The following is a 12,770-nucleotide window of genomic DNA, read 5'->3' on the forward strand; positions in this document are numbered from 1 at the left end:
CCAAATCTGACAACAGAAACACTTTTGCCTCAAGCGTTTCAGATAAAGAATCCTCAAACTGTGTTGCTTTGGGACTTTCTAACTCTCTGTGCAAGACAGGTTACAAGTTAAAAATTCCCTGCTACTGGTTACACGGAAACAGGGGATTACACACATATAACCAGGGCTTGTGATGAGATCCACAAGGCCACGGCTTCACTGCCCCCAAGGGCCAGAGTGGACTCTAGGCCACGAGACAGAAGTCGAGTTTTTTTCTAGGGAGCCTGTAACAGCTGAGTAAATTGAGTTCTTAACCCTGCAATTCGCGGTAAGTTATTTGATATATTTGCCAGGACGGTGCTGGCCAGACAAATGTCAGCATTGGGCCGTCAGCGGCCTCGGTAAGGGGTAGGGGTGGGGAGACAGGGAACGGCGCCTGCGCAGAGCAGCACCGGGCCGCAGGTGTTGGTGGGTAACACACCTCCCCAGCCAGGTGAGACCCCCTCGAGAGCAGGAGGCGGGGTCCGGGCCGACCTTGGGTCTGCGCTTCCGGCCACGTGCTCGGCGTGCAAGCCCAATGGAGAGGCGTAGCGTCACTCCTGCTTCCTCACCCTGGCAACGGGCGGGAGGCTACTTCCGGTGCCGCGAGGGCTCGGGCTGGAGCGGGTGAGTGTCCCTCGTCCTCCGGCTGTCCGCGCGGCGGTCGCCTCCGCCTGGGCTCCTGGGCTGGCTCGCTGGGACGGCCTCCGTGGGGCCGGGAGCGGTCGGCGCGCAGGCTGCCCCTGGCTGGGGCGAGGCCCGCGCGAGCGGCCTGGACTGTCCCGTGTCTTGGTCTCGCGTGGGGCCCGCGTCCACCCCTTGCCCAACGCGGAGTCTCCAGTGTGGCGTGGCGGGCCCCATGCCGTCTCCTGAGTCGCGGGGGAGAGCTCGTGTCGGGCAGTACCCGCCGTGCAGCCGCGGGCTGCAGGTGTCTCCCGAGCCTCACCGAGAGACCCCCTTATTCCTGGTTGGAGGCCGACACGGCCGCAGGGGGTTGGTTAGCCTGCGGGCACGGGAGGACGGCACCCAGAAGACGAGGCAGCTGGCTAGCAGGGTGAGAGACAGGAAGCGGAGGTGCCCAGGCCGGAGCGGGCACCGTGTTTCCGGGAGTGCCACCTGGCCTGCTGCTGTAGGGCAGGGCAAAGACAGATGCATTGGGGATGACTGAAGATGAAGCTGAGGGGTTTTTGCTCATGCCATTTGAGGTTCGCATGATTTCCTGTTTTGTTTGTGGTAAATAAAACTTTTCAGTGGTTATTAATTATACAGGCAGGCATTTCCATCACCTGTGGTTCCACCAACCCAGCATTTTGATCTAATTTTAATGCACATCAAGCTCTGATCATTGTATAAAATATGGCAGTTACACTAACCACAAAGCACAATTGGTAAACATTGCGCTAGTGTATGAGTAGGTGGTTGGTATTTTCCCTGCCGAGATACATTTCACAGAGCATGCCATTCATCCTTTTGGGCTGTAAAGTACAGTGGTATGTACATTTTCAGTTTTGATCATTCCCCGCCCCAGAAGAAAGCCTGTACTTTTTACCATGACCCCTCTTGTTGCCTAGCTGTTCCTCCCAGGCCTTGTGGTCACTGCTGTAGGCTCCCTGGACCTGTTATGTGTGGCATCTGTGTCTAGCTTCTTTGAGTCAGCCCAGCACTGTCAGGGTTCATTGTGGTCCATCAGTACGGAGTTATTTTGAGTTCCATTGTAGGAGTAGAAATGCAGCACACATCTTAACCACCATGAGTTGATGGTTGTCTGGGTTGTTGCTGCCCTTTGGCTGCCTTGAAGAGTTTTAGAAACATCCTTGTATGAATTTCTGAGTGTAAGAACATTTTCTAGTGTCGTGAACATACACCTAGAAATGGAGTCACTGGGTCATGTGGCAACTTTGTTGAATTTTTTTTTTTTTTTTTTAAGATTTATTTTTGTTGGGAAGGCAGATTTGCAGAGAGAAGGAGAGACAGCAGGATCTTCCATTCCCTGGTTTACTCCCCAATGGCCACAACTGCTGGAGCTGAGGAGATCTGAAGCTAGGAGCCAGCAGCTTCTGGGTCTCCCACACAGGTGCAGAGTTCAAAGGCTTCGGGCCATCCTCTACTGCTTTTGTAGGCCTCAAGCAGGGAGCTGGATGGGAAGTGGAGCAGCCAGAACACAGCCATATGGGCTGCTGGCACTTGTAGTCTGAGTTTTAGCCAATTGAGCCAATGTGCCGGAGTTGTTTGATGTTTTCCAAGGTGGCTGTACCAGATTTTGTTTCTTTTATCAGATCGGAATAGGTTGTGTTCTCCCAATTCTTGCAAATACTTTCCTTTTTGATGAGAAGCAACTTGGCGCTTGTGAGGTGTGGCTCATTGCAACTACAGGTTGCATCTCTGGTGACTAACAGTGTTGGGCATCTCTTTATGTGCTTGAGTCCTCTGTATATCTTTGGAGAAATGTGTATTCATTTCCTTAGCTCATTTTAGAATTTCGTTTCTTGTTTTAGAGTGTGTGTGTGTTTGTATTCTGGATGCAACTTCTTTTTCGGATAGGTGATCCGTAATGTTTTCTCCTATTTTGTGAGTTAACTTGTTCATCAGTGTCTCAGATATTGTCATTTGAAGCACCAAAGCTTAGAATTTTGGTTAAGTCCCGCTTACCCATTTTGGGGCTGCTTTTCATGTTGTACCTAGAAATCATTGTCAAATCCAGATTCTGTAAGATTTACCTCAGTGTTTTCTTTTGTAGTCTTAGCTCTTATATGTACATCTTTGACTTCTGTGTGGTGGAGTTTGTATCATGAGGATCCCATTTTCCCAGCACTGTTTGTTGAAAGGAGTGCTCTCTTCCCATTCAGTGGCATTGACGCCCTGTTGAGAAGCAGTTTACTCTTGGTTATCATTTTAAAGATAGGTTGCTCCTAGAGGTTTGTTATCCTGACTTATCCTGTGTTAAGCACAGTATAGAAGGCTTAAAAGCATTTCTGTGTGTAAAGTTGGTTTTGGTAGAGCATATTCTCAGAAGTGGAATTACCGAGTCGAAGGTGACTGGAAGTATGTGCTGCAGCTGATCTGATGAGCCACGAAAGCTTCAGGTTAAAACCAGTAGCAAGGCTCTTTGTTCTTCAGTTACAGAAGCTGAGGAGGTGAGCCTCGGTAGGAGCCTCTTGCTGGACCCTGGATGCCATTACTTGCTCATCCTTTAGTTGCTCCTGGAACATTTTGAGCAAAACTGTAGCAAAGCAAGAACAGAAACCTCCATACTTTAGCAACAGGGCCTGTGGATGTTTTCTAAATGGTATAAGGAAACCAAAACCTAGTGCCATCACATGTAGCAGGAGGAGAAGGGTCTGTAAAAGAGATGAGATGAACATTTAGATCCTTCAATTAGTGCCACTCAAAGCTCTGCCGAGTGGAAAGGTTTTATCCCGAGTTTTTCTCCTGCCCGTGATAATCAAGCTTTTGTTTACTTTCATTCTGGTCTCAGAAATTTACCTTAAATTTCTGCTTTTAGTGGAAATTATTGAGTGGAAAAAGGTTTTTTAAGGAGAAAATCTAGTTTTCCTTGTCCTTGCTCCATTCAATCCTGAGACCATCTTTGATATTGTTAGGTTGTCTCTGTAAGCTAGTCCACACATGAATTATGTCTGTGCAACATGGTAAATGCAAAGTGAGACATTTTAAGGCTCTTGATACTTACTCACAAATTCCTTTTTAAAATGTTTAGATTAATTTATTGTGCCAGTGCAGTGGGAGTTGTGCTTGTATTTTTGAACAGTTTTTTAATGTCAGATTTTCAATTTATATCTCTTTCACGTCTGCTCACGTCTTTTGGCATGATATTTTTAGTTGGAATTGCCCTTTGTAAGATTTGTTTTCACATCCTTTTGTAGATGGTTATTTTATTGTACTCGGTTTTTTTAGAGAGCATAATTAAAGTGCTTTTTTGCAGAATTTATACTGAGAAGTATATAGGTGTATAGGACAGTGTAGTTATATAGAACAAGGGTCAGAGAAAAGGAAGTTACATGCTTTTGAGGGAAAATCTGTAGTATTTGGCAGCTTGGGTACAGTGTAAATTGACTGCAAGGTTGGAAAATAATGTTATTCAGAAAAATGAGTAATTTAGAAAGCTAAGTTTTTGGGGAAGAGGAGCTTATTTTGAGCTGGTTAAGAGTGTTCATAGAGGGCCCGGCGGCATGGCCTAGCGGCTAAAGTCCTCGCCTTGAAAGCCCCAGGATCCCATATGGGCGCCGGTTCTAATCCTGGCAGCTCCACTTCCCATCCAGCTCCCTGCTTGTGGCCTGGGAAAGCAGTCGAGGACGGCCCAATGCATTGGGACCCTGCACCCGCGTGGGAGACCTGGAAGAGGTTCCTGGTTCCCAGCTTCGGATCGACGCGCACTGACCGTTGTGGCTCACTTGGGGAGTGAAACATCGGATGGAAGATCTTCCTCTCTGTCTCTCCTCCTCTCTATATATCCGGCTTTCCAATAATAATAATAAATCTTTTTTTTAAAAAAAGAGTGTTCATAGAATTTACATTCTAATATGAGCTCAAGGCAGATGACAATGAGTAATCATCTGATATGCTAATAGGTTAGTGTTGAAAGATGAGACTCGGAAGGAAACTGCAGGAATGGTGTTCCAGCGTCATGGAGAGCAAAGATGATAGATTGGAGTTGACCCTGAGGAGCAGGTGACCTGGGGGACTAATGCTACAGGGAACTAAGGCCATGGAATTTAGGAATTTGGAAAAGATAGAATTTACAGGAAGCAAGAAGGGCTTTTGTTGTTGTTGTTAGTAGCTTTACTAAGATAAATTACCCATTTCAAGTATATCATCAATGATATGTATTATTTTTTCACAGGATTGTGCAACTGTCACCACAGCTGATTTTAGAACAATTTTTTAATCACCACTAAAAGAAATTCTGCCCCATCAGCATTTATCCCTCCATCACTTCAGTCTTAAGCAACTATTACACTTTTCAATCTCTTTAGATTTGTCTTTTCTGGACATTTTTTTCTTTTTAAAAATTTGTTTACTTGAAAGACTGAGTTACAGGGAGAAACTGCTCTTCCATCTTCTGGTTCACTCCCTAAATGACTGCAGTGGCCAGGGCAGAAGCCTGCCAAGGCCAGGAGCCTGGAATTCTCTCCTGGTCTGCCATGTGAGCAGCAGAGGCGTAAGGACTTTGGTGGCTTGACTTCCTGTGCCACACTGCCGGAGCCCGCTGAGTATTTCATGTAGATGAAACACTGCAGTATGTGTCCTTTAGTGTATGGCTTCTTTGTTTTCTTTTTATAGAATGTTTCACTGTATGAATATATGATATTCATCAATCATCACTTCATGACCATTTATACTTTTGGCTCTTCTAGATAATACAGTAAACATCTGTGTAAAAGTGTGTATAGACATACGTTTTTAGTTCTTTTGGGGTATATGCCTAGGAATGGAGTTGCTGGATCATATGGATATTCTGTGATGAACTATTTTATTGTAGCAGAAAGACAAGTTGCTATTTAGATATAATCATGGTAAATTTTGACATCTCTACTGGTAGGCAACTACAAAATTTCTGTTTTCAAACATGCTCCAAAATAAAAAAAGCAGGCTTAGACCCAGACGCTCTGATATGAGGCATGAGCAGCCCGTGGAGTGCCTTACTAATTAGGCCAAATATGCCACAAAGGATGATGGAGGGCAGAACAAATCAGTCAACTGTCGCAGCCATGTATTGGCAGTGAAAATCTGGGCAAGTGGAGACTCTAAGGTGAATTGTGTCACCCAGTGGATTCTGGAGAGATTTCATTGTGCTTGGAATGGCGAGATTGGCAGCAATTCAGAACTATTGAGTTATCAAAACCACTTGAGCAGGACCCTTGGAGCATGCCGCACGTCTGGGACCTGAGATGGGTGGGAGGTTGGGTGCGGCTTCTCCTTTTATCTCTGCCCTTACCCCAGATACAGAAGAAAATAATAATAATGTGGAAACAATGGTTTTACCCACTTACTTGTAGCCTTTGACCCTTTGTGCCCTAATCAGCTGTGTAAGATTGTCAAAATAAAATAATTACAAAAAAAATAATTAGGACAAATGTCTGTCCTCACACAGTGACATTTGATGTTAATCCACAGTCATAGTTTGTTTTTATTCCCTAGCTTTACCTGTGGAGATGAAATCCTGTGATTGCCCCCACTCCCCTGCCAACCCTCTCCAGTTTGGATTGTCAGTAGCTTGTGTGTTGTGAGTTGGAGATCGAGAAAAACAAAACCAGAAAGGATGCATGGAGTCATTGTTTGTGATTGGTTGTGTTTTTGTGTCTTTCCCGGCTCAGTGGGCTGAACATGCAGAAGCTTCCAAATGTGGCATTTCCCTGCTTGTTTCTGTGGGATCCCATAGGCTCACCTTACTTTGGATCTTAAACTTCATTGTTAGCCAGTTACTTGTAGCCCTTTAAAAGCTACAGTAAAGAAAAAAGAAATGAATAAAAGTAGTTTTTGAAAGTAATTTGCTTTAATGGTTCAAGTTGAAAAGATACAAAGGGTGAATGGTGAGATCTTCATTTCGTCCTGATCCATGAGGAGTCCACATCTTGGTAAGCATTGTTTTCTTTTTTGTTAGATTCTTACAGATGTACATTTTGTATAAAGACAGCCACATCAGTCAGTCAATATTTAACTGTATCTTCCTCCTCTTTCCAGAACAATGCTGCATATATTTCTAAACCATTCCTTTACATTTTTTTAAATTTTAATTATTTCTGTACCTTTTTCTTTACTTTGTGAATATCTTTAAGACTTTTCCACATCTGTGTATCAAGACTTCTCTTTCCAAAGGCTATTTTTATTTTTAATCCATATCATAATTCTGATTGATTTTACCAAATTGTCCTTGTTGGGATGTTCCGTTGAATGCTGCCAGTCCCTGTTTAGGAGAACTCCTGGTTTCCTGTGTCCTCAAAACACATTGTCTCATTTTTTAATATTTGCCAATTTAAGTTAAAAAGTAGCATTGTAGTGTGGCTTTTTGTGTCTTTCTTTTGAAAAATTCAGTATCTTTTTTAAAAATTTATTTTATGCAGTTCTATAGGCTCTGGGATTTCCCCTATATTATCATATTTCCCCCCATACTATTACATTATAATATTTACAGTGTATTTCCCTTCCTGTCTCTGCACTGATTTCTTCTATATTATTACAGTAGTATAGTCCTTCAAGATCAGTCATAAATCCATCATTCTGCTATTTAAGTGTATCCTGACATTGTAGGTATAGACAGTGACAAGAAGTTCGGTATCCTGTTGTCAGAATATATTTAACAGTTTCATTAGGAGTCTTTGATTCGAAAGTCCATCTTTGGTTTGGAAATAGAGATGCATTCTGTGTTGTATATTTGTATTTTGATATGAGAGTCTCTTACACAGTTCCTCTAGATGACTGTATGTACATGCGTGTTTACCTGTGTATCTACTGATCTTGTATTTTACATAAAGGTTGCTTTATATCAGAACATGTGTTGCCTTTCTGGGATTGGTTTATTTCGCTGAGCATAGTGGTCTCTAATTGGGACCATTCTGTTGCCCGTGGTAGAATTTCTTCTTTTAAATGGTGGAGAAGTGTTCCATGGAGTAAATATTCCACAGTTTATCCATTCCTCTTTCGACAGGCATCTCTGGGTTGTTCCCATGTTTTCACTATTGTAGGTAGTAAGTAAGTATAGGATTACAGGTCATTTTCTCGTATGCTGATTTCATTTCCTTTGGATATGTTCACAGAAGTGGGATAGCTGGGTCATATGGCAGGTCATTTTTCAGTTGTCTCAGTATCCTTTCTATATGATTGATTATGTAATTTTTTTTCTGTAAACTGAGATCTGTCCATTTTACCTCTCTTATCATCTTTTCATTATTTGTTGTCAGAATTTATTAAATCAGCTGCTTAATGAGTCCTGAATTTAAAAAGTGGTAATAGCCCCGGTTGTAGGCAGTGGCCTAGATTGCCTTGTACCTAGGCAGGGGATGCACTGCTGGGAGAAAAGCAGCCAGTAGCTGGTGGACCTTCTGGGCCTGGTTGATGACAAATTTGTGTTGACGATACCAGTATGCCAGCATAGTTGCTTGCTTGCTTGTTTGTTTAAGTGTGTGGGGAAGGCAGGGAACTCATCCAGGACATGCCGCCCTGGCCTCTGGGCAGGGTTTGATGAGGGGAGGCTGCAGATTGCCCAAGGAACTGGTCTGGGGATTGTATTGGAGTGGGAGCAGCTGAGGAACAGCATGTTTCACAGGAGAGGAATGACTCTGGGGTCTTCCATAGGCCGGGCTACTGTGCTTGCAGGTGGCTGAGGGAGCTGAGATGGAGTGATTTGGAGAGGAGAAACTGAGCACATGTCTGGGTAAGGTCAAGACACCCCTCTCCCCGCCAAGCACACATGTGGGAGACCTGGCCTGGGCTAAATGTCAACCCGTGTCTCCTACTTGAACATGCAAAAGCTGGGGTTGGGGGACAGCTTCGACTTCAGTACTGCCCATGAGTATCGGGTCAGGATTTGGATCACATCAGACTGGGCCCAGTGTGAAAGAACCAGATCTGTAGGGGTCTTGTGAGTTCACCTCTGTGGGAATGCAACACTTGACCATTTATGCAAAGAGCTAGGGTGCTGACAGGCCCTGCCAGGCTGGAGCACAGAACTCACTTGACAGGAATTCATCTGACACTCATGGGGTTTGAACTGGGGGGTGGCTGAACAGTGCCAGCTGCAGCACCTACTGGCCCGTGCAAAAGCTGGGACTGAGGAAAGACCATGCCAAGCAAGGCCACTGCACCAACTTGTATGCGTGGGATCCGGGACCTGGAGCCGGCCTTGTGGGAGAAGTTGGAGAACCCCCGTATTAGTCTGTAGGAGCACAAGTACTGGTGCTGAGGGTAGGTCAGACTAAGCTGGACTGTAGCACCCATCAGCATACATGTGTGCCAAGTTGGGGGTAGGTCATGCTGGGCCAGTCCATAGCACACACTTGTATGAATGAGAGCCATGAAGAGATTCAGGCCAAGCCAGGTTTGATCGCAGTACCCCCCAGTTCACGTAAGGGCTGGTGCTGGGAGTGGGCCAGGTTTTGTTGCGCTGTTGCCACCTCGTGGTGAGAACTGGACTGGCGGTAGGCTGTGCCAAGCCAGGTGCAGTATCTGCTGCCAAATGTTAGGACTGAGGATGGGCCATCTCAGATTGAGCTGCAGCACCTGCTGGCAAGTGCAACTTCCAGGGCTGGGAGCAGACCTAGTAGGGAAACCTATGTGACTTGCCTGGTTGGCCGCGTGAGAGCTGGGACTGAGGTCAGACCAGGCAGGGCCCCGCTGCCATACCCACTGGTGCATATGAAAGCCAGAATGGGTGCAGACAAGCTGGACTAAGCCACAGCATCAGCTGGAAGTGGCAGGATTGGGTGTGAGTCATGTCGCTCTGGACTTCAGTACCCACCCCCCACAAAAATGGGGCATAAAATATGGGGCTGGGATCATGCCTGGTAGGGGAACTGTGGATACTACGCTAGACTGTACCTACAGCTGGTGAGCAGGAGAACCAGAGTCAGGGGCAGGCCAGGAAGGATAACACAGTGGTACCTGTTGGCATGTATGAAGGCCAGGGTCTGGAGACAGGGTGGGCTGATCTAAGCTGTAGCACCTATCGATGTTCATGAGAGCCAGTGGGATATGGCCTGGGCTGGGCTGGGCTAGGATGCAGCAGAGACTGACTTGTGCAAGTATTGGGCTAGGGGAAGGCATGGGAGGAGTTATTGGGAGTCACCCTGACAAGGCTCCAGCACTCCCTGGTATGTGTGAGGACTACAGTGGGCTGGCTGGGCTGGGCTTCAGCACTCCTTGGTTCCTGTGAGATACGGGTTGAGGTGGAACTGAGCAAGCTGCATCCACGGGTATGTGCATTGGCTGGTGCAGATGACAGAACAAACCTGACCCTGCCCTGGGTGGTGCACACAAGTCAAGTCTGAGGTCACCCCAGATGAGGTTTCCTGAGGGATTCCCCAAATGGACTGCTGGATTCAGACCTAGGCCACAGGGAAAAATCACAGGATGTATTGTCTACGCTGGAGTGTGTGTGTGTTGGGATTGGGCCTCAGTTGCTGATGCCTCTGTGGTGGACAGCATACCCAGATGTATATAGGGGGCATGGTGGCCAGCTGACCTAGGCCAGCAGGGTGTGTTCACTGCCTTCTCAGAGGATGGAAAGCAGAACAGGTTGGACACTTCTCCTGGCCAAGCTTTGCAGCATGTTCCTGGGCCTGTGGATGCATTAAGGTGGATTTTGTCAACCAATAGACCTTGGAAAGATTTTCTTAATCCTGGAGCAACGAAATGAGCAACTTCTCAGAACTATCAAAACCACTTGGACAGAACCCTCGGAATATGTACACATTGAGACTCTGGGTTGGTACGAGGTGGTAGTTCCTCATCCTGGGTACTGGGAAGTGTGGAAAATTGTGAGTGGTTTCTCCCTTTGTCTCTCCCCTTCCCTCAGAAATAACAAGAGGAAATAGCACATTTGGAAGCAATGAGTACACTCAGTTTTCCCTAGACCACCCTGATCCACCAAGTAATCATAAAAAATAAAATTTGTGTAAAAAAGAATTTTTTGGCATCATGTAATTATGAATCTGTATGTTATTTCATTGTTTTTCATTTATTTTTCATTTTGATTGAAAAGGGGAGCATGAGAGAGAGGGAGAGAGACAGCCGGCTGAAGCCAGGCTTCAGCTCAGTCCTTGTCTCTTGTGGGCGTCAGGGACTCAGATGCCAAGGCTGTCACCTGCTTCTCAAGGTGCGCGTTCACAGGAAGCTGGACGTGGAGCTAGAATTGTACAGGGATGTGGGCCTTCCAAGCAGTGTTGCTACCATTGCCCCAAGTGCTTACCCCTCCATTACTTTATTTGAATCAGAAATGTAAGCTTTGCATCTAGGTTTGGTGCTACTTGTGATTCCAAAATATCCCAGAGATTGTGTTTTAGTTTTTAGGGAGCAAAAAGTGATGCTTAAGCATGTGTTGAGGATGACTTCAGTGTAGTATAGGTGGATGAGAAAGTATCACAGGACTCAGCAGGAAATGTGGTTTGTGATCATTCTTGTGTTTATATGGCTTCAAGCAGATTTAAATTCTAACCTTTTATGTTCTTTGTATCACCCTATTAAATAACTTTACAGGGAAGGTTTTTTGAAAGTTACCTTTGCATGATTTGTGTGTGTGTGTGTGTGTACACGTAGTTTCTTAATGGGAAGAAATCATACCAGCTTTCCTTGTTTTCCTCTAGGGCAGTTCCTGTTCTGCAGTTACTCTTGGATAGAAGCATGCCCTTTCTCAGATAGAAGATGCCAGTCTTGGAGAATGACCATGGAGAAGGGGATGAGCTCTGGAGAAGGGCTGCCTTCCCGTTCAGCTCAGATTTCGGCTGTTGAAGTAACAGCCAGAGACTTGGAAGTGAAGCAGCCCCATGCAGACCAACGAGGGGGCTTTGTGCTGGTACATGCGGGTGAGTGCTTCCTGTGCAAGGGTGGACATTATGAAGGTCATGTGGATGTGTTGTGTTTTGTTTCATTTTTCTTGCCTTGATGTACACTGAGAATTGCAGTTTCACCTGGGCAGAGGCAAACTGGCACAGAGTTGAAACCCAGAAATGGCCCTCCAGATTGGGAGGCCCTCTTTTAGACGGAAGGCCTTGTCAGGGCGGCTCCTCCTGTACCTTCTTCACTCTCCTCCCTGATGTGCGATAGCTATGTCTACTTTAGAAATTCTTAAAACCAAAATAATTCCAAAACTCTGGATTACTTTTTAAAAAGCAAGGCTGCTGAAAAAAGATTTTTGACCTCCGTATTAGACTTTCGTCATCTTAAAGTTACATAGTCTTGGAGTTACTTCATCTTGTGGGAAGTTTTGTTTATTTATTTACTTAAATTTATTTTTTTGAAAAGGCAGATCAGTTTTACAGAGAGGAGAGACAGAAAGATCTTCCTTGTGCTGGTTTACTACATAAATGGCTGCAATGACCATACCTGAGCTGATCTGAAGCAAGGATCCAGGGACCAGGGGCCAGGAGTTCTCTCTGGGTCTCAAGATTTGGGCCATCTACTACTGCTTTCCCAGGCCATAAGCAAGGGAGCTGGATGGGAAGTGGAGCAGTGAGACTCAAACTGGTGCCCACATGGGATACCAGTTGGCAAGTAGGGGCTTAACCTACTATGCTATAGTGGCAGCCTTACCCCTCCTTTTTAAAAGATTTATTTATTTTTATGATTTGTGTGTGTGTTTTTATATCTAGACTAAACAATTTGGGAAGTCTAACATGATATAGCCAGAAGGATCTAAACATACAAAAGCATTTGGATTTAAACAGTTTTCTTACAGAGGCTTTTTTAAAGAAATGAAGTGAATTTATAGACATAATCTGGTGTAAACTAGAGCTGGAAGCAAAAGTCTTGCCTTCAAGTTCCTAGTCCTGTGTTCTTTCTACTGCACCATGTTGATGGTGTGTCTTCCATGATGACTTACTGGCTCATTATGTTCAGAATGAACATTTGGAAAATGAACACGAAAAGCCTGACATTTTTAACAAGCAGCAACATAGGGCTTTTGATTATGTAGAAAGCATCACTTTCTGTTATTAACATGACTCTGCCCTTTCTTAGAAACGTACTAGAAGGTGGTGCTTCCGAGGTAAAGTTTAGAACTGAGGCCAGCAATGCTAGGAGAG

At 45.3% G+C, this 12,770-nt stretch overlaps 1 protein-coding gene across 5 annotated transcripts in view; it reads left to right on the top strand.

Annotated features, from left to right (window-relative positions):
* The first annotated feature begins 571 nt into the window (after window positions 1–571).
* TASP1 (taspase 1) overlaps window positions 572–12,770 on the top strand; it is a 185,411-nt gene continuing 173,212 nt past the window's right edge. For all 5 annotated transcript variants that reach the window (XR_009247487.1, XM_058679934.1, XM_058679932.1 and 2 more), the window contains exons 1-2: window positions 572–645; window positions 11,334–11,552. Coding sequence is in view for 4 of the 5 variants with exons in the window: in XM_058679934.1 (XP_058535917.1) it covers window positions 11,408–11,552 (145 nt within the window). In the remaining variant the exon portion in view is untranslated. The remainder of the gene's footprint in view (window positions 646–11,333; window positions 11,553–12,770) is intronic.

The sequence above is a fragment of the Ochotona princeps genome, chromosome 22 (genome assembly GCF_030435755.1).
Source record: "Ochotona princeps isolate mOchPri1 chromosome 22, mOchPri1.hap1, whole genome shotgun sequence".
NCBI lineage: Eukaryota > Metazoa > Chordata > Mammalia > Lagomorpha > Ochotonidae > Ochotona > Ochotona princeps.